The 21,239-nt window shown below is 40.2% G+C and overlaps 1 protein-coding gene across 2 annotated transcripts in view; it reads right to left on the bottom strand.

Annotated features, from left to right (window-relative positions):
• Nucleotides 1-286: 286 nt before the first annotated feature.
• ADAM23 (ADAM metallopeptidase domain 23) overlaps nt 287-21,239 on the bottom strand; it is a 140,128-nt gene continuing 119,175 nt past the window's right edge. The window contains exons 24-27 of one of the 2 annotated variants that reach the window (XM_053919001.2): nt 19,381-19,492; nt 7,746-7,836; nt 759-852; nt 305-366 (exon numbers count right to left, since the gene is read on the bottom strand). In XM_053919001.2, coding sequence (XP_053774976.1) covers nt 804-852; nt 7,746-7,836; nt 19,381-19,492 — 252 coding nt within the window. In that variant the 3' untranslated portion in view covers nt 305-366; nt 759-803. Of the gene's footprint in view, nt 853-7,745; nt 7,837-19,380; nt 19,493-21,239 lie in introns of both variants that reach the window. The other variant, XM_024563961.4, reaches the window with a different exon arrangement.

The following is a 21,239-nucleotide window of genomic DNA, read 5'->3' as shown; positions in this document are numbered from 1 at the left end:
ATTTACCGAGAACCTTTACAAGGAACATATTTCAATACAGACAAGTGAACGTTGATGTGTCAAAATCTTTTTTCCATATTTACATTTATAAAAGAACTATACAATAGCATCAACGCTCAAACTCCGGCTCCCACTTCCAAAGGCTGCTCAGCCCAGGAGAAAAGACAATGGGAAAGTGAATCACAAGAGCAGGGGTCTCTGGAGTTCATGGTCTGGTTTAGACGAGGGGGTGGGGGCCAGGCCACTTCCTCATGTTCATCTGGCATCTCCACCTCAGGAATTCAGTTGCAGGGTTTGCTGCGGATTGGCTTGCTAGCTGCTTGTTGAAGATTTGCCATGCAGATTTTACCCTTTCCAGAATTAGATCTTCATGCCACGGGAGTGTGTCATTGGTAGGAAGAGAAAAAAAAATCATGCCAGATCATTTATAAGATACTAAGTGCCGGCAGGCTGAGGAAGGAAAAAAAATCATGTTATTTTTAATGGTTCTTTTATTGCACTTAATTTTTGTTGTTGTTCCTTCTCGAGACCTTTAGTTAGGAAAAGAAATCCTCAAATAGTTCTTTTTATGACATTGTCTTTTGTCCCCCTTTTATTGACAGGTGGTGGGAGGAGTTCTTTGAAATGACTTCCAAAAAAGGACAGTTTTCTTTTACCTCATCCTTGTCACCCCAACTTCAGTTCTGTAGTCTTGACCACCCAATGTTCTTGTTTACAGGCTTAAGAGTTCTGGCAATGTCACTGAAAGTATGTCATACCCAGAATCCAACAGTGCGAAGCACCGTTCACCCAGCGCAGCTGATTCAGATGGGGCCTTGCTGAGTAGGATCGAACCTCCTCTTCTTGACATTTCTTCCCGGGTGCGTCAAAGAAGATGCAAGCAGAGGGGGGAGAAATCCACAATATTAGTCAGATCACGATGAGAGAAGGGTGATGACAATGACAATGCTAGTTCCAGAGCAAAGTAACCAACCCACACCGAGGTAGATTTTCCGAAACTAGCTTGCAATGGAAACACAGAACACCTCACTTTTGAATGTCTTGACATCTCCACTAGAATATAGCCATTTGTGAAGACCAAAAAAAGCTTCGAGTTGTTCATTTTAAATCATTGGAAGTCTCAGCAGCCCAATTTGTCTCTTATTTCAGAAGTCATTGGCACGGCTAATTGTGACTAGATGAAAATTATCATATGGAGGGCTCTTTCATTCAGGAGGCTATGAGAACTAAGACAAACTCTGAAGGTCTTGCAGCTGATTCCCTCCAGGACCCGAGAGTTCAGAAGTAGTGCATCAGCCTCTGCCAAGAGGGCAAAAAGCCTCGTTCTACTCAGTTATCTCGCTGCCTAGGCTGTGTGAGCTCTTACCACGCTGTGGAACAAGCATTTTTCATGTCTCGAAAGTTGAAAACCAGAGTGCACAGGAAGACAGTACACTCAGAGGAGAATGGACACAGGCTCAGGTTAGTTAAGCAAATGCAGCAGATTAGCTTGGTTGAAGGAAGCAAGTTAAAATTAGCTTAGTTGAAGGAAGCAAGGTAAAATTAGCTTAGTTGAAGGAAGCAAGGTAAAGCCTTGCTCACAGTGTCCAGTCTCCTAAAAAGTGGTTCCTATGATTAAAAAGAGAAAAGAAAGAACCAGCAAGACACTTGTACAAGGCAACAACAAAAGTTGGCTGCAACCTCCCCTTGGTCTGGTTTCATGTGGGGCATCAAGCAAGGGGGCTCATGCATTTAATCTGCGCACTGGGAGGGTGCAACGCTGCTGCCACCGAGGCATCATGCAACACTGGAGACCGAGGAGTCCCCAGGAGCCCTCACTCCCCTGCCCACTCTCTCGGGGCCAGCTGGATGCCCTTCCAGCCCTACGTACTGAAAGGATTACAGTATATTCCTCCTCCCCACTAGGTATTTCAAACTAAAAATAATAGCAAAGCTCAAAATAGGCATGAAGGTGTCCTGTAAAGTTCTTAGATTTCCCTCAAAATGACCACTTTGATGCTCCTCTTTTGAAATATCAAATATAAAAGTCTTTAAAGAAAATCTCTCTTTTCTTTTTGAAAGTTTTTATTAGAACATCTTCATTAATGGCCCAAGCACATGGTTCATTGACTTAGCAGGTAATCCACTGCGGCGAACACTATTACAACAATGCTACTTCCTTTTCTTTCCTATCCCCCACCACTCCCAACCCCCTTTTGAGTCAGCATTCTTGAAAGCAGGCATTGCTGATGCTGCCTCAGAAATAGAGCTGATGCCAAAGGGACATCTCCCATAATGCACCTGTACTAAGTGCTTCAGGGCACAGGGTGTGCGTCTTCTACCCATGCTCACAGCCTTGGAAGGTTGATATATAATCACCTCCAGTCGAGTCAGGTGGGGAAAAACAGGGACTGCTTGACCTTGTAAAATAACCCTGGACTACTACTAGTTGGCTATGCATTACTGGAACTAAAGAGAAATGTTAGACTAATGTCTCAATTAAAATGAATGTAGAGGAGACATGAAGCCAGCTATCGCTACGCATGTAAATTACTGTATTGCCCACATCTAAACTCCTTTATTCAAATGCAGGGAATGCCAGGGAAATAGCCATGTCCAAGGTCGTAACTGCAATCCAGTTCATTTTTAAATGGAGATATGAAATCCCACTTGAGCCTGGCATACAGGCAGCTCCAGTGTCCACAAGTTTGTGCTCCTTCTGAAAGTCAGTTTTTGAAGCTTAGACTACATTTTTAAACAGAAACAATGTTTGACAGGGTGACTGGGTTCCGAGGCTTAACCAAGAGGCCAAACTGTGCTTTAGAACCATGTATTTCTGAGACAATGGAATCTGAATGTCAACGGGGGACTCCAGGACCGTATTTCCTTCCCGGAGGAGGACGAGGGGGACACTCTTAAGGCAGACTCACTGGGAGGGTCCCTCACATATAAACTGTGACCACTGTGGGCCACTGTATGTTGACAACCGTCTGCCCTGAATTGTCTATAAGAACAAAATCTCTTCGTTCAACTGTAACGTGAAAGCACAACTCCATGGGTATGTATGTGCTTACTGTCTGCCTTCCATACCGTTTCATCTGAATACTCTCTGCTCGCTAGGGCTGTAACGGCAATTCACTTCCTCATCATAACCTGTAAGGGAGTTCTGCCTCATTATCAAATAGTATCATAACCAAGAAACCTTGCACTGACCCACTTTCCATGAACTTTTACTACTTCTGAAAAACCTATACTTTTTCCTACAATATATATTATACACACATACGTCTATACAAAATCGAAACCAATCCTTTCAGGTAACAATAACCATCTCAGATTATGAAGCCTTTAGGTATTTCAAAGGTATATTTACCCACCATCACCTTCCTATCTCTCCACAGTGAGTCCTTGCCTGCCACCAGTAAGGCCTCACCCAACCCTTTCTAGGTGAACTCAGACTGAGTTCCCTCCTGGGAAGTTGAGTTGGGGGCTGAACTGGGTCTTCCTGGCCAACCTGGCCGCACCACCACCTGCTAGGTCTGAGCGAGACAGTGCCCGACTCAGGAGTGGCAGGCACGAGGGGATTTGCACTGGGACACGGTCATGGAGTTCTGACACGCAGCAGTCCAGTTGTCCTCCTCGTGGAAACACTAGGTTACACTGATCCAATTACCTAACTCTGTAAAACCCAAATAAGAAAAATAAGACATTGATTCTTTCCAGAAAATATTCTTAGGCATATTAAATTCCTTTGAAATTTCATACAACTTGACATTCCAACAATTCAGTTAACTTTCCTTGTGAGAACCCAGATAGGGTCCTTTACATTTTCGTGATGTGAGTGCCTAACCAGTCTTTTCTGTAGCGTGGCCAGCGAACGGAACACGGGCCAAAAGAACTGCTCACACAGTCAGGCTCAGTAAGAATTTGTAACCCAAGCAACTTCTCACAGAGGAGAAACCACATATAATGCCACTCTTGTTGCATTAACTCTTTTAATGCCAAGAGCAGCTCTGCCAGGCCAGTATGGCCACCCCTGCCATGGACCCCATGGGGAGAGCAAGCAGGGGCAGAGGGGACAAGGTCTGCGATTCCACAGACCGAGATGCTACAATATAGTTGGGAGAGCACAATACTCATCCTAAAATCTTGTGGTTTGAATTGCCCACAACCTATGTCACTGTTGCTTTCAAGTAATTTTCCAACCGTCACCTGGAATTTCTCTTTCCTACTACCATGAACTAGGATGATGTTCACACACTTTATGTGCGTGTGAACGACCGTATCGCTCACGTCAATTTTCCTGCATTCAAATTTAGGGAATGTCAGATAAAAAGCCACATCCAAGGTCATGACGGAAATTCTGTTCACTTTAAATGGCGGTATGAAATTCTCTCTTCATTTTTTGGTCCCCTTTTCTCAGCTTTAGAGAAGACGCTACTAAAATGGCCCTTCATGTACACGATTTTCTCCGAAGTCTAGTACAAGCAACACCTCCAATGATCTCATCAAATGGGTGATTCTTCAATACTAGATAGAGGCTCTGTGTCCCCACGAGTCCCCCAGGACAGAGGGCTGCGACCCCCGGCACCACAGCTCTCGTCCGGGCGTGTCGGTGACGGGCAGGAAAAGAGCACCAGGTGAGGGGGAATGAATGCAGATGTGGGGGCGTGTCGGACAATGTGGTGCGCAGAGAGCCTGTGTTCACTTCTCACGGATTTCTCAGAGAAAAAGTCTAAGACCCTAAAGCCTGGGAATCCATAGACTAAATCATCCCTTAGAAACGTCATACTTTTGGTGTATGAAATTAACCCAAGTTACTAAGGTACATCTGCCACATTACCGAATACATCAGAATATGTTAAATAAAATCACCCACCAAATAAAGCATTTTTTTCCCTGTAGAATTCTCTGAGGAATTCTACAGCTTTGCTTGTGGAAGTCTTGTTCGCATTAAGCAAAGCTTTCAGACTCTACTATTCTGCTAAGAAGTTATCTAAATTTACATTATTTTTCATCACAATAATCTGGACAAACCATCAGTGTCACCTTACACACCCAAGATACATTCATTCACACATGCTTGCACACTCACAATACTCTTGCTTTTTACCACCTATTTCAGAGGAAATAGGGTTTCAGAGGAAAAACTATAAAGCATGGCAGACGGTGTCAGGGCGGAAGTGTAGCTGTCCTTCTCATTTATACTCGCACAGGCCAGGTGTGCCATGACCCCGCCTCCACGTCTGCTCTGCTCACAGTCTCACCTGAGGAAACGCACCTGAGGACAAAGCAACGGCCCCTCCCCCCCAGCGGTTCTACATCGTCCTGTAACCTGAAAGTTTATGTGCCCTCAACCCCTTCAGGTCTCTTTGTTAACGTCTCTGCTAGTCACAAAAACCTGATGGCAGGAGGGATTTCCAACAAAGGTATTTACAGCAATCTTCAAAACTACTTTTGAACTTTTGATTCTGAAGGGAACTCTTCTGTATTCGCATTGGGCTCAATAAAAAACTCAACGGCTTTCCGTTCCACCAGCAAACATACTTCCGAAGCATGTCTCAACTAATCATTCCCCCAACTGCCCAAGTGGTGAGAAAACCTAAACTATATCATTTGTCACCTCAAGTCCTTTACTGCAAAGTCGAAGCAGTTCTTCAATGTGGAGCAGGAACCACGTAGCTACTATTCAAGTTGAAAGCAAATTCAGAGACTCGCTGTAGCAACCAATAGCACCAAAGCGGCAGTTTCTCCACATTTAAACTCCTGAAGTTATTTCACTGCTTCATTTTTTTTCAGGGCATAATAATTTTTACTTCACACTGTTCTGGCCCTTTCTGCAATGTTTTTCTTTATTAGGGTCCCAGGCGTGGGAAGGGGCACTGACCCAGCCCGCCAGTATGTGCCTGCACAGCATTCCCACGGCTCACTGAGGGTCCCTCTCCCCACCCACCCTTTTTCTGTTCCTCTGGTGACTGAACCATCTCTTTCTGATATAAACAATCTGGACGGGGCCTAATCCACTTATATACACAGTGATAAAAGGCTTTTCCAGTTTTCCCCAAAAAACATGCAATTCAAGCTGTGAGCTAGGCCAGGCCGCTGTTTTGAGGTCCTGCTACAGAAGAGCGGTCTTATCTCCCAAATCCGGAAATGGGAAATTTGGTGTCACATGTGGCTGGATGACAGAGACGCACGAAGATGCACAGCAGCATGCTTTCCAAGCCTTTGAAACTGAGGTTTCCCAGTGCCTGAGCATGAGCCAAATTTACTTTTCTTGAAGTGTATTTATGAAAAAGTTCAAGGGGGCATTATAAAGTAACATCATGGAAAAACTGGAATGTACAGTGACCTGTTTACAGTAGGGAAACACTAAGAACATTCTTGCTTGAATTAGGCCAGTCCAAATAAAAATGTGGTATTTTATTATGTGCCACCTGAGTGAGTCAGTATCTGGGCAATGTCTTGTTCATATAATGAGAAATTCAAACATGAGTTGCCCATTTGGACTGTGCTTTCGGAAAAACACAGGTGCCAAAACTACTGTCCCATCAAGCAAGTTCAAGTTTATAAATATCTCTGTAGAAAAGAGGTACTATTTGATAATAGCTCTCCAAGTTGAAATCACTCAAAGACTTGTAGGCTTGAATTTATTTAAATCATTTTTTGGTTTGTTTTTTTCCATAATCATTTTCGAAAAACATTTTATCTGCTTTAAATATATTGAATTCAGAATTCCAAATACAAAACAAACTAAACTTCCTAGTTAAGGCAACTGTTCAGAAACTTCCTCTACTGAGTAACCAGATGAAGGCAAAGTGAGTGTTGAACTTGGGTAATGGTCTTACTTCCCACTCAAATTTGTTTCTATAGATATGGTTGAAATTTAATTTATCACAAGGAATATTTGGCACAGGAGGGCTTATGTACAGATCATAAATCACTGCAGCATGAAAAGCTAAAAAACAAAAAAGCAATTACCCAATGAGTCTGCAGTATGGAAACACCCAAACTGAATAAATTAGGTTTGAAAATTTTAATCATACTTGAGGGTTATTTGTGATTATCTGGCATGTCTGTTGAAACGAACTTAGCTCAGGGATCAATGCGCAATCCAAACTAAGGGGTACTATGAAAACACCCCAGGCCCACCAGTCATGTGGATATTAGCAGTTAATTATAAACTATTAAGTATGACAACCCCACAGATTTTAAATTCCACTGTGAAACTAATTCAGTTGGTTAGGGAATGAATGAAAATATGTTTGAAAATCTGTTTTATAAAATACTGAAGCTTTTCAAATCATAAAGCTACATATGTTACATGTAAAAAATAATGAACAAATGGTTACTTAGGTTGTGAAAATTTCAAAATGTCAATGGACTACAAACTAGTTTCAAACAGATACAAGAGGTTTCTATCCACCATTTCCAACTGCATAGTTTCCTCGATTATCTGTGTATAAGTAAATGTATCTCAGAATGTTGCTCCAAAAAGGCTGGGATGTCTTCTATTAAAGAACTTCCACTTCGTTCTCCTTAAACCAGTGCATGGGAATTCCTTCTACATTTCGTGTTTTCCCACTTGCCAGAAGATGACATGAGTTTTCAAGTTTCTTCTTTTCTGACTCATTTGTGAATAAAGAAAATACTTATTTTAACCAGTTTTACTGTTAAAACTTGTAGCAGGAACTCAAAACGTGGTTATGTAAGCAGAAAAGAGAAGTGCCAGAGCCACTGACAAGAAGGCATGCGGCGTTGCTTACTTAAATCCCCATCCTGTGCCCCCAAGGACAATAGCTGCTACCAGGATGGCACCAGCGATGGAGCCTATTATGAGATTGGTGGCACTAGGACCTGTGACAAAGGATCATGGGAAGAAAGTCATATGAGCCAACCACTTTCATGACCACAAGGGAAAATCAGTTGAGCGGTTTCAGGAAGTCAACACCCTGCATAAAAGATTGCTGAACACACAAATCACCTTTATTTACTCAGCTTCATCTCACTTTCGATGCTATGGAGAGCTACCACATGGATTGGAATGCCTGTCGTCTACAGCTTCTGCACCATTGACAATTAAATTCCATTAAAGTCACCTTTCGCAGAATGTGAAGCAAATATGCCCCAGTCACTGTCGTTGAACGTCTTTCTTCTCCTCCCCTTTCCCAATGTCATGAACCAAACAAGTAAAAGAGCGCATCAAGAACCCGAGTGTGTTAGAATTAGCTCAACCTGCTGGCAAACGAGGGCATGAAAAGAAGGAAAAATATTCTACTGAAATGTTCTTTCAAGCAGCACATAGAGTCTCCTGAATGCTAAATTTCTTATCCCCCACTGGGAGACAGTTAAAATTCAGAAGTCAGAAGGAGTTACCAATAAAGGCCTGACTTTGAAGCCTTGTTCTCAAAGATATACTTCTTCATTGCACAGACTCAGGCACTGTTTAAACAGTAACTAGCGTTCCAAAGGCAAGAGGAACGGGAGCAGAAAACTTGGGTAATTTGAAGGAAATAAAAATAAGGAAGTGGAATTTCTATCAACTGTTTAAGGAAAAGATGATATATATTCCAGTACATCCTCTCCACTCACATGGAAAACACCATGGCTCACTATTTTTAAATGTAAGCAACATTAACTTTAGTAAAAGAATCATTTTAAATAGCCCATGTTACAGGATGCTAATATGCAGGCACAGTGCCCCTTAACAGAAAAATACTTTCTTTCCTAACTTTATGTCCCCATTCCCGAAGTCACCAGGCCAATTTTGGTAGTTCACCTAAAATCCTCGGGTTTGTGTATATATTTGTTGCTGTGTAAAAAAAATTCTCTTTTCTGCTCACATCAGTGCCGTCGACTGTGTACATAAATGGATGCCACTTTTAGCTGCACTAAAGTCGTGTGCGGCATGACGTTTTCACTCAGACCACCCAGTGCTTGTGGGCGCGATGGGGAGGTGGAAGATGGTTACAACGGGAGTCTCAGGTACGCGGTCCCTTCAGGCTCCTGGGTTTGGACATAGTCATAAGACTAACCACTGAGGTCCTACAGAACACAAATCTCAGTGGCCTTTAGAGATACCAGTGGTGATAAACAATAATGAGAGCAGTAAAGGCAGCTTAACTACTGTACACTATGTCCTTACTAAGAGGGTGCGCTTCTGAGGACTTGACATTATCTCATTTGATCTCACAAAACCGTAAGAGTTAGGGACTATGCCTCTCCCTGTTTCATAGAAGGAAAGACAGAGGCTTCTAGAAGTCAATACGTGATGCAGGCAAGATCTGAACCCAAATTTGTATGACTCTGAAGCTTACAGTATACCTCGAGGGTGAGCAAACTCCATCCCACAGGCCAAATGTGGCCCTGCTGACTGTTTTTTTAGAGACTTCGCTGGAACAAGTCACGCTCACTCACACGGCTTGCGACTGCGTTTATGCTAAGACAGCAGAGCTGCACGGTTGTGAGACATTCCATCACCTGCAAAACCATCAGGCCTTTTACAGAGAACCTGCTCACCCCCCGCGCTAATGAAACAGCATCCCACTCTCCTCTGCGAAGTTTAATAGGGAAACGCATCTTAAAACAAACATTTAAAACTATTCATATTACCATGTACACAGTCTATGCTTTCGACAGGATTTGCACATTACTAGCTCAGAAAACAGGCTGGAATTCGAATCAATACATAACTCATGAGAAACGATTCCTGATTTACAATTATAAACTTAGGAGTGGAAATAAAGCAAAACAAAACAAAACCCCTGTCCGTGGAATCCTTAGTGACTAAATGAATGTCACACTACCAGTTAAATTAGTAAGTGCTGAAACTACACTGCACTATGTGGATTTTGTTTTATTTTTTACACTGTATTTGCTTTTTTAGCGATTATGGCAAAATTTAGAATTTGAAGGAAAAGAAACAGTAAACTAATACCTAAAACAGTGTACAAACCAAGAATAATATCTACTTTTAGAAAAAATATATACACTAACACAGACTTACCTGTGACAACCAGGAATAGCGACAAACCAACAACACTGGAAGGGGTGGGTGACAAGGACTACGCTTTACAACAAAGGCCCAGCTCTAAGACTCAAGGGAGAATTATTAAAATTCATCCCTTCCAGTAGTAAAGTCAATAAGTTCATAAAAATGGAATTGGAAATGATTTTTTAAAAAGCTACCTTTCTTTTAAGGAGGAATTTCCCATAAAGGTATGTGGAGAACTTTCCCTGGAAGAGGAATGTTACTTCTGTATATAATCCAGTCAACAGACCCAAGGTGAAATTTTATAGGACAAAGTTTGTTTTCTCTACATATTTTACTTCATATATACTTCATTTTTTAACAGGTATGGAGACACAAAATCTCTTTTCCAGTATTTTCAGCTTCCCTGGGGTTAAGTAGCTTCACAGTCCACACTGATGGGATGTGACTTAGAAAATGCAGGTCTAGTCAAAGCCCTCGACCCGGGAGAGAAGGCTTGGGTAGACAACACAACGTGGAACCCATGGGCCTGCTCCCCCGTAACGCTATTTCGGTCCCTGGGTCTCCCAGACCCAGTACGGCAGGAGAGCATCAGTGCGCTGCACTCAGTGGCACTAAGGAGGACCACGTGTGATGCTCTCAGCATGCCCAGAGTCTGGGCTGGCTGACTGGATGATATCTGGTGATTCCTTGAGAGGCTAGCAATTTTGTCCCTGGGCCGCTGTGAAGTGTTATCGCCACCAGAGTGAGTAGAAAAGATGGCATGGGAAGGACTATTTTTCTTTCTTGTAAATGCTCTCCCTGAAATTAGAAATTATCGCGGTCACCTGTTAGTCTACAGAGCAACAATCTCATGAAAGCTCTATCCCCTGGGGAACTGACGGCTCTTCGGAGGATACAGCTCAAGGACAGAGCAACCGCAGTAAAGGCTCCAGGAGAGCTGTACTTCCCTGGGGGCTTGACAGGCATATGTTGTGCAGGCCACTTATTTAGACTCTGGCTACTTGTAAGACAAACCCACCAGGTAGGTAGCAACTTTAGGTTTTGCTGGTTTGGATTAAGTATCTTTTCATTCTTAATGCTGCCTGCTCCCAAATATACAAGTAAACTTCAAATTTGAATTATTAACCTATTTTATAATAAAATGGGCAATATCCTGAAAATCTTCTTTTCAAAAACAAATTAAGATGAAGACTCCTATATCACTCTCAATCAGTGGAGAAAATATTAGTGGCTATCATTCAGATCATCTTTAAAAAGAGCAATTGTTGGTAAGTCCTCATTGTATATGTGGACCTATTTGGCTGGTGATGATTAAATTTGTTATAGGAATCCTAATAAAACACTCATACAAAAGCATATTTGCCAATAAATAGTAAAAAAAAAAAAAAGGTCTATATTTTAAAATGACTTTTACGAGTGGAGGAGCTTTTGGACCATTGCCTCGATTGTGAAGACATCCCAAGCACCCCGATGTTATTTCATGCCCCACATTGTCCCAGACAGGAGAAGGTTCTCCACTGCACGAGAAAACAGCACGACACAACACATCCAAGTCACACACCACAAGTGGCACGACCACGGGAAACACATCGACGGGACGACACGGGGTCAGCTCACACACCAGGAACCAAACAGAAACACTCTGAAACTCGTAAAGATGCTTACTCTATTCCCCACCCTGTGCCTCCAAAAATCACCCCCAGGGCCAGAATGGTGCCTGCCACGGCACCTATTAGCCTGCTTGTGGCCATGTTCACTGTGTGGAGGGAAAAATGGAGATTTTTTTTAACGAAGGAAATTAATCACACGTTGATTTCACTCACAAACCAAATTAACTTCTTCAGGAAATGCTTTGAAGGTCAGTTACATATTAAAATCTTGGCTTGGTGACTTGACATTAAACTGTATACACACTGAAAATATTCAAAGATAATTCTGAATTTACCTTCACACACCAAAAACCCTAATTAAAAACATAATCTCTGATACTTCTGGACACACAAATAATCCAACTGGAGTTATAGTTCCTATAAAGAGTGAGGTGAAATTAAAATGTAAATTAAACCGTGTTAACAGCAAATCTATATTTCAGTTACAAAAGTTATGTCATTAGTATAGTTTAAAAAAATTCTCAAACTATAAAATATGCCTAAGAAGCTATATCTTTTGAAAATCCAGAACTTACTCAATTCTGTGAAAATCCTTACAAATTTAAAAAACAGCATCTTTAAAATTAAATGAATTGTTAACTGGGAAATTATTTTGCCTGGAAAAGGGTATTTCAAATAACCCTGCAATGTTTGTGTTTCTACCACAGCATTTGATACTTATTTTTTGTTTATAGTCTTCAGTGTGTAGACTTTGCCCTGAGAAAAGTAAGGGTCTCTGGGAAACTGTATTAATTGCTTCGGACCACCGAGTGGTAGGTTACTGAGGAAACAATACCTGCGCACCACGGCTTCTGCGTACAGCTCCGAGTGGAGCGAGCCCAGGTCTCCAAGGCAAGATGCACAGGCAAGATGAAGTTTAGGGTTGAAGTAGGAAGGCAGAATGTTTGTGGTTGAGTGTGTCTGTGTATCCATATGCGTGCATGCAAACGTGTGGACATGTAAGCACTCTGCCCCACATCCCAAGTGGATGAAAAGTACTGGCTTCCGGTCACTTTCCCAGTGAAAGCAGAGATTAGCTTTCACAAGGCTGCAGTCACACAGACTGCGCCCGGAGACACAGGGAAACGAAACACAGACCACAACTGGAAGCTGCGATTTCTTAAGGCTTAATATGGGGATCATTAACCTTTTGAGCTAAATATTCTCCCACAGGACAGTGAACCCCAGATCTCTGACCCAGGTGAGCAACTGTACAATTTCTTTATTTTACCGCAGGGCAAATCATAGGAGTGAGATTCTAGTTTCGTTATTAACTAAGCACGACCTGAGTTGTTCCTAAAACCAAAAAAAGATGGGCACACAACAGAAAACAGAGAAAGGCTCCTGAGAGTGCTGAAGGGAAAGGAGAAAAGGCCAACATAGAAGGTGGTGGTAATGTTTTCCGAATATGACAGTACATGATAATACTAAATCACCGAGACCGTAGCTCAGATCCCCAAACGGTAGAGGCAAAAACTGGGATGAAAGTTATGCTAGATATAATGCCTCACATTTTTAAGACCTTAGAAAATCCTTGCTTTCAGACCTTGCTTTCAAAATCTTTACATTGTTTTTGCTTTAAGATCCTATTTCTTGCTTTTTAAAATTTTTGACCACTAAATTAACTAGGATACATTATGTTAATTTTTTTTTTGCATAAGTTTTAGGCATTGGCTCCCACAGCCAAAGTACACAAGAGTTCTAGTACCTCCTCCATTTTTATATAAGCCATATAAGCTAAATGATAGGAAATATACACTCTCCTGTGTATGCTGGATGAAAATGTGTATGCTGAATGAAAATGTGTTAATATGTTAAAAATGATAGTGACTGTATGGATGAATAAATATAACTATTTAACAAGGCTTTTGTATTTGCAGAGGATGTAATTTATTACTGCGGAATAAAGAGGATTAGGCAGTCTGCCATGTAGGGTTAGGTTAGAAACACAACCAGAGGGAACAAGCCATTTCTATAGATGCTTCAAATATGTATTCAAGAAAAAGTTACAGTCTGTAATCTCTGCTGACGAATAAGAATTATCTCCAAATTCCTAACTGATAAGTAGGTACTCTTAACAGCAAAGCAAGATAAAAGTGGTAAGAGAGCTTTTTCAAAAGTATCCTCTCCCTTCCTTATTCTTCCTCCAGTGACTTTAAATTCTGGCATACTGAAAATATATGTAAAATCCATTGGATTCTTTATCAGGATACTGAGCAGGCTGATCTCTTTCAGCACGTAGTCTCTCAATCTGTTTTCAGATGGACATGCATCAACAGAGTGCCTCACAGGTGGGTAGATGTGGACAGGGGCCATACTTGGAAACAGAGGTCTCAGCTGTTCTTCACGGCCACAAAGAATTTATCATCTCAGTAAAAAGAAATTCCTTGGACCTTTGGGGGCCTATGTTCTGGTTTTACTTCTGTGCTAATTTATTTATTATGTAACTGTATTGGTTCACTCACTCACTCATTCATCATCTATTAAATGCCTTTTTCTTCCAGGAACTATGCTGGGCACGTGACGGGGTATCTTTTCTCTCCTTTCACCCACCAAACCTGAAGACGAAATTCTTAAAGATTCTAGCTAATAACACAATCATCATATCACAAACTTAGCTTTGCTCCCTAACCCTTTGGCATGCTTATCTTTCATTGTAACTTGATTTAATTTAATTATGGAAATTGTTTATTACCTGGCAGCATGTTTTGATTTTTTTCCTTATTTATTTCTGTTGTTTGTTGGTATATTAGTATTACTTTTAGTCTTAGCCTCTGCTAACCAGTTCAGATGTGCTAAAAGGTAGAATTTTTGAAAAGTATATAGTATCAAGAGTAAAACTGAATTTTCTCCTTTTCTTAAGAATTCCTATTTGATATGTAGAATTCTTCCACAGACATCATACTTCAGACATTTTGAAATTGTGTTTTAGAAACTGAGTGGTTGGTTTTTTTCCTTCTTTTCCTTGTTACTTTCAGAGAGTTTCTGAAACAGAAACACGCACTATTTAGCCCATGTAATTACAACGAACCAAAATTGGCTGTGGGCCTATCCCTTAGTACCAACACTTCAAAGACAGGGGCCATCCTGTCGTCCTTTGTACATCAAAGCCATCCCTTGCACTCTATGAGCCCAAGTTCTTTCTGTGGGGATTTATTATTTTTGCTAAAATTGAAGATTAGAATAAACACTAAATATACTCTCTATGCTTTAGAGTATCATATTGGCATGACAGATATTTTATGTAGCTCCGTATTTCAATATGCCACACATGCACTCGGATCGCCTTATTCTTTTCTATGCAATAATAATGTTTAAAAAGTTCACTTGGGAATACATCGGGACAAATATCTAAAGAAATGGAAAATAAATTATTTTATATGAGAATATTAATTCAGTCAGTTTAGCTATCAATAAAAATGTCATGGCCTTTTTTCTGAGACCAAACAAAAGAAACTCAGTTATTGAAACACTTTAAAATTTGGTAAATCCTGACATTATCAATGAGGCTACTATCAGTGAGAAAGGTAGTGGAGATACAAACACACATGAGCGTGGTCGTCTGAACCAACCACCGCAGGTCTGTGCACTCACAGAGGGGCCACCTTTTGAAAAGACACGTGCAAAAGGTAAACACTAACACTCCTCAAGGTTAACACCTTGAGGTTAACACTTTCCAAGACTTAGAAATTATTGTTTTGAAAATACTAAATGCTGACATAGAATACTCCCTTCAATAAGCGATGGATCAGCCAAGCTTCATCATTACTTGGTTATTGTTTCACCTTTTCTAACTTAATACATACTCAGCTTTAAATGAGGTAGTGTGCAATTTCAGAAAAAACCCTGGGCTCAAGATCAGGTAAACTACGTTTTATTCTCGGCTCTGTCCCTCACTATCTGCTAACCCTGGTGATTGAGTTAGTTTTCGCATTTGTAAAATGTTGGAACGCACTAAATGGCCACTAAGCCCTTTCTCTCTGGTCTGGTGACTATGGTCAGGATGAAAGGGTCTGGGCAGAGCTTCCCAGAGACATTCTGTGTCCTTCCAAATCAATGAAAACATTTGATAGGGTCCAGTATCTTCTCTTCCTTCCTGTAATGGTGATGTAAACCACGCAATGAGAAAAGTTCCACTTTTGTATTCCATAATAAGCACCAGGATGCAAAGATGCCTACAAGCTGACAAAAATTATGGGTACTTGACATAGCAGATTCTAGGTCCTTTAAACAAAGTTCAATGTACTGTACCCTTGCAAAACAGACTAAAATAATTTCTTCCAGTGAGTTCAGTGGAAACAAGTTGGGAGAAGAGAGACCAGAAGAATCCTCATAGGTAAAATAAATGACAATGTGAAAAAAATAAAGCATATGTAATGGAAAAGGCTTTTTTAAAATCTTTACATTGTTTTTGCTTTAAGATCCTATTTCTTGCTTTTTAAAATTTTTGATTTGAGAAGCTGGAACAAATAATATGGCACGGTGAAAGCCGTGGACAAAAGCGGACAACTTCAGCTAGCGCAGGGGCTACAACGGCAATACTTCCACGTATGTTTTCAGTCCCCACCCAGATGAAGAGGTGAGACTTTTAATTCTTTCAGAAATTTATAATTAAAATAAAGGAAATACCCAAAATACATCAGTTCATATCTGACATCCTCGACTCAATGGAAACAGAGTCACAGGATTCACCTTTACTTTTACTAACTTGGTCTCCACCTGAAGGGCTGTAGTGGGGTATGATTTACCTTTTATGCCGCGCTGTTCATGATAAAAAAAACAAAGAAGGCAATAGTTTTGTTTTGCTTCTTAAATTTTTTCTCTACAACAAGGAAGTATAATAAAATTAAATAAAACTAAGTATTTTTTAACACCTTCTTATTGTATGTATACAGAAAAACTTTCATCGAATGGACTTGACAGACCAGATTACTGTGGGTATCGCTCACTACATAGGGCAAGCACGTGGAGGGGAGGGGCCCAGACACCCGGTTCAGAAAGGCCAGTGCCTGTCAAACCAGTTCCCCCAAGAGAAAGAATACACAGCATTCAGCTACGGAGAAACACCTTAGCTCCTCACACAGCTGCTGAACCCACTGATGGAGGGGATCATAGGAGAACTTGTTCCCTGGCATATGTTGTCAGTTTGACTAAAATAAACTCTTATAAAAAGTTTTTTTTTAAAGAAAGTACTGATTGTTTAAATATCTTGAGTTTATTACCTGTTACGCTTCCTCAAGGCAATGCTACAAATGGATAGTGCTAGACAGAAAACCAGCACACTAATACGCAGCATTTCCTTTCCTCCTCCTATTCCCAAAGGGAAGGGATATAGTGTTTATCGAGCGCCTACTATGTGCTAAGGACGTACTGTCTTTTAAATAGCAAGACAGTCAATAAATATTTACTATCTGGATAAAAATAGAAATATATAGTTTCTCTGTCATCTTCTCTTAACCAGAATATCAAAAATAAAATCATAAAATCTACAACAAAGTGCTGTAGTTTTAATTTCTGTTATTCCCGGTTTTACTAGCACATTAACAGATTTTTCTAGAGCAGCTAAAAAGATAAATAGAGGTAAAGCTATTATTTAGTTGAAGTATAATTGCTTGAGTTTTCTGGAAATCTAATAATTTATAATAAAAAGTATTCTTCATGTATATCAATTAATGGCTTTTTTCAGTTGAACCAAGATTATTGGAGATCAAGAGGATTTTAACAATTTTAGAACCAATGGTTACATTCTTACTCTAATGACTCCACTGTCTCATTAAGAATGGAAAAAAATACAACAGGAACAAAATATACCAGAATACTGGTACTGACCACTTCTGAGTTGTGCAATAAAAGGGTGGTTTTCTTCTCTTTTTACTTTATTTTTTCACGTTTTATTTGAATATGCAATATTGGACATATATTATTAATTTAATAGTAAACAATGTTAACATTACCAAAATGAATTTCTATACCAAAGAGACAAAATTGTCTGATTTAGATTTGAACGTGATTTATTTTCTTTTTAACCTTTCCTGTATTTTCAACATTTTCTCTAACAAACATGTGTTATTTGAATGATCAAAAAGGTTATCTTTAAAGATAATGTAGAATTACCCCATATTAAATAGGGAGAAAATGAAACAAACCACACAGAGACTGCTGTGAATATATCCTTCTCTAGAACGTAGCTGTTCACGTTATGCCTCCAATGAAGTTTTCTAGGCCTGCGTGGGTGCAGGAATAAGGAACAGATAGGCGATTAATAATCCCCTACCTAAGGAAAAACGGCAGAGTCTAAACCAGCTGACCTCTGCTCATCTGTTCAGGTATCTGTATGCGTTCCTGGAAGAAACAGCTTTTAGGTCTTGAAGAGAATCACAGACATGCTATGCAAAGAAAATTTGGAAACAACGAAGCTCTGTATCTCCTGTCAGAGTCTAAATCCTCCCTAATTCTAACTTCCAATGGTGAAATCCATGGATTTTTTATTCTAGTTTTTAAGTAACAAAGGACTACATGTACAAGTGGAATTGGTTCGTTTTTTAGTAATAGAAGAACAGAAACAGACCATGAGGGTGTGATTGTGATTCTTATAGAATTTTAATATCACAGGCATGTGAAGCAAATGTATGAAAAGTGTTTCAACACACCCACTATGACCGAACATGATGCACACACCTGAATAGCCTACATCTCTGCAGGAATTGAGGGCTGTAGACTTTCATATGCTTTTGAAACCATATTTTCCCATATGAATAACACTGAACTTCAGAGAGTTTAAATAACCTTTTATCGAAAACTAGGCAGATCAAAATGACACTATTTCTATACGTGTTTTTCCTAACTGCAGGAAGAAAGCATGGTGATGATTTATAAGACACTGTCCGCAGTACCGAGAGAAAGAACCGGATGGCCAGTGTCACTGGGACACATCATTCATTCCAGTAACTCCCTGGTTTCTCAGGTCTGCGCAGTGCAACTGAGGACATTTCTTGATCTTTGAAAATCTCACAATGGGTTGTGATGAGGGGAATAATGACAAAGTGATTACCCTGCTCAGGATGACCCGCTGGCTACATTATAGCATTATGTTAACAGAGGAGAATGGGCCTGGTATTGGGCACCCTGCCTCTGGCTACCTGGATAAGAAAGGCATGTCACCTGACCTCAGGGCATGGGGGACAGAATGAGGGTGGTGTAGTTAGTTGGTCACTGAGACTCCTTTTAATGTTAAAATTCTAATCTCTCTCCTTTTAATGGCTGATTAAAACAAGTTCCAGATATTTCATGTTTTCTTTGAAGAATTCAAGTCCCATGAAAAATTCCAACTGCTTCCTGAATCAAAAGTGTCTTTAACACAGAGCATGACAGATGACAACCTCCCTGTTCACTTTTCAAGTATTGAGGAATGTCATCCACAAAGATTTAGCTATGAGAAAACTGACATAGCTTAGACAAACTATGAAATGATTAACATCTGTGGTTATGAAAAAAGAATGAAGTTTAAATGAAAGTGGAAGAAAGGAAATGGTATATTTACTTCTTCCTAATTTCAGTTCTAGAATAAGGGATAATTCAAATATTTTTTTCAATACTAGAATCCTTAATTCTGCAGGCACATGAACTATATACATTTTAATGGCTAAAGAGATAATCTTATGTGCCTCCTTTCAAATCCATTAAGTTGTTCTATTGGCACCATCAGAAGAGTACCAATGAATTCAGCATGCTGGGAAATGAAACCGAAATCACACAAACCCTTGGGTCCTTCATCCTTGGAGGGATGAAGGTTCCTGACTGGATCTCGGATACTGCAGTCTGTTCCTGCCCAGGTGAAATCACAGATGCAAGTGGCTTCGTTACTACACACCTGTAAAGAAGAAAGAACAGAGATGGAACATTTTCCTGTCCTTGACAGAATACTGATGATAAATAAAGGAGACATGGGACCAGGCAGACACTTTAGAAACCATTTGGAATTTTTTAAAGTCTGCCACAGTGTTAGATATCAGACATGGGGAAACCATGAATGGGTCAGATAGTTGCATGGTGGTTTTCCAGTTAACAACAAAAAAGATGAAAAGGAAGAAATTTTACATTAAATGTTAATCATTCACATTGATATTATCTAAGTACACATATGTCTGACAATGTATTGATAGTTTTTTTCATAAGTAGTTGTTTGAAACATATTTTAGAAACTACATTTTAGAAACATATATGCTTAATTAAGGAATTAATAGAGACTGGTCTCAAGAGGCACTGCCAAAGATAAAGACCAGCAGACATAAATCACCAATGCATTGCATTACCTCACCACGTTCCACACCAAATTTCATTTGGTGGCCCTGTCCAGCCGAACAAGCACCCCTCCCACCTTCCCTGCCTGCCGAGAGTAGCTCTTCTCTCAGTCAGCCGGGCTAAGGCCGTCCTAAGAGATCTTTTTCTCCTCTCTCGTCCTCTGGGGACCAACCAGCAGCTGGAAGGGACTTGGAATTTAGATGAAATATATAACCATCTGCAAACTACAGACAGAGGAGGTTAAACCCTTAACTGCCTGGGAAAAACATTCAGAAACAGACTACCAGAGCTGATAAAATCAACCTTAAGCCTATTGGTATAAGAAGTGTTTTAATCTGAAATGTTGTAACACTGTGATAATGATTAACGAGATCAAATTTGACCTTTTTTTTAACAAGATGAAAAAGTAGGAAGTATAGTTGAGAGTCAAGGGCCTTTTTAATATATTAAGTTTTATAATGCTTACAAAGCAATGACTGAGTAATGAAAGGTTCTGCCCAGTGCTTTTATTTTAATTCAGCAAGTATTGAGAATTTACTCTGTGCCAGGCACCTATACTAAGTGATTTATGCACAGCCCCTCATTTACCCTCATACTAGCACCCTGATGAAGGAGAGAGCTTACATGACTTGCCCAAGGTCACTGGGATAGCAAGAAGCAGAGCGAGGATTCACACTCAGGATTCCTTCTAGCCCTCAATCCATGCTCTTGATCACTAGGCTACCCAGCTTCCCCTGTGAACCTGTGATTCAACCAAACCTGAAACTATACATAGTCACTGGGCATATGCTTTTTAGGTCTTTCCACCTTATTTATCCTACAGCACCTACTTAGCTCTCTACATTTTGGGTTCTTTTTACCTTCATCCCAGCATTTCCTTTTCTATTAAAGCTCTCAGTTTCTTCATATTTCTTCTATCCATTTCTGAGGTCTGTATAAATTTTGAAGTATCTTTCTTTCACTAAGCCAAATTTAAATAATTATTAAGATTTGTTTTTCGATGTTAAGCCTAGGTTTGCCAGCTGTGTCTGCCCAAACACTTTGTTCATAGAATTAAGGACGTGCGCCGGTAGAGGGAGCATCTCTTTGACCAGCAAGGATAGGAATACAACCACAGGACTTTAAACACGTGAATTTTATCAGCAAGCCAACCTCTAGCGTGGCGTGACCTTGCACACATAGATACCCCGCATGCATGCTGAGTAGCTAAAAGGGAATCACTGAGAAGGTTCAACTTATTTCAAATGGTATAAGTAATCACATTGGGTTTTCACAGTTCTTTTAAAAATTATATCAGTTTTCTTCCAACCCCTTAG

Source organism: Desmodus rotundus, chromosome 2, assembly GCF_022682495.2.
Source record: "Desmodus rotundus isolate HL8 chromosome 2, HLdesRot8A.1, whole genome shotgun sequence".
Classification (NCBI taxonomy): Eukaryota; Metazoa; Chordata; class Mammalia; order Chiroptera; family Phyllostomidae; genus Desmodus; species Desmodus rotundus.
Note: the sequence above shows the minus strand (reverse complement) of the source record. Positions and strands in the feature narration are given on the sequence as shown.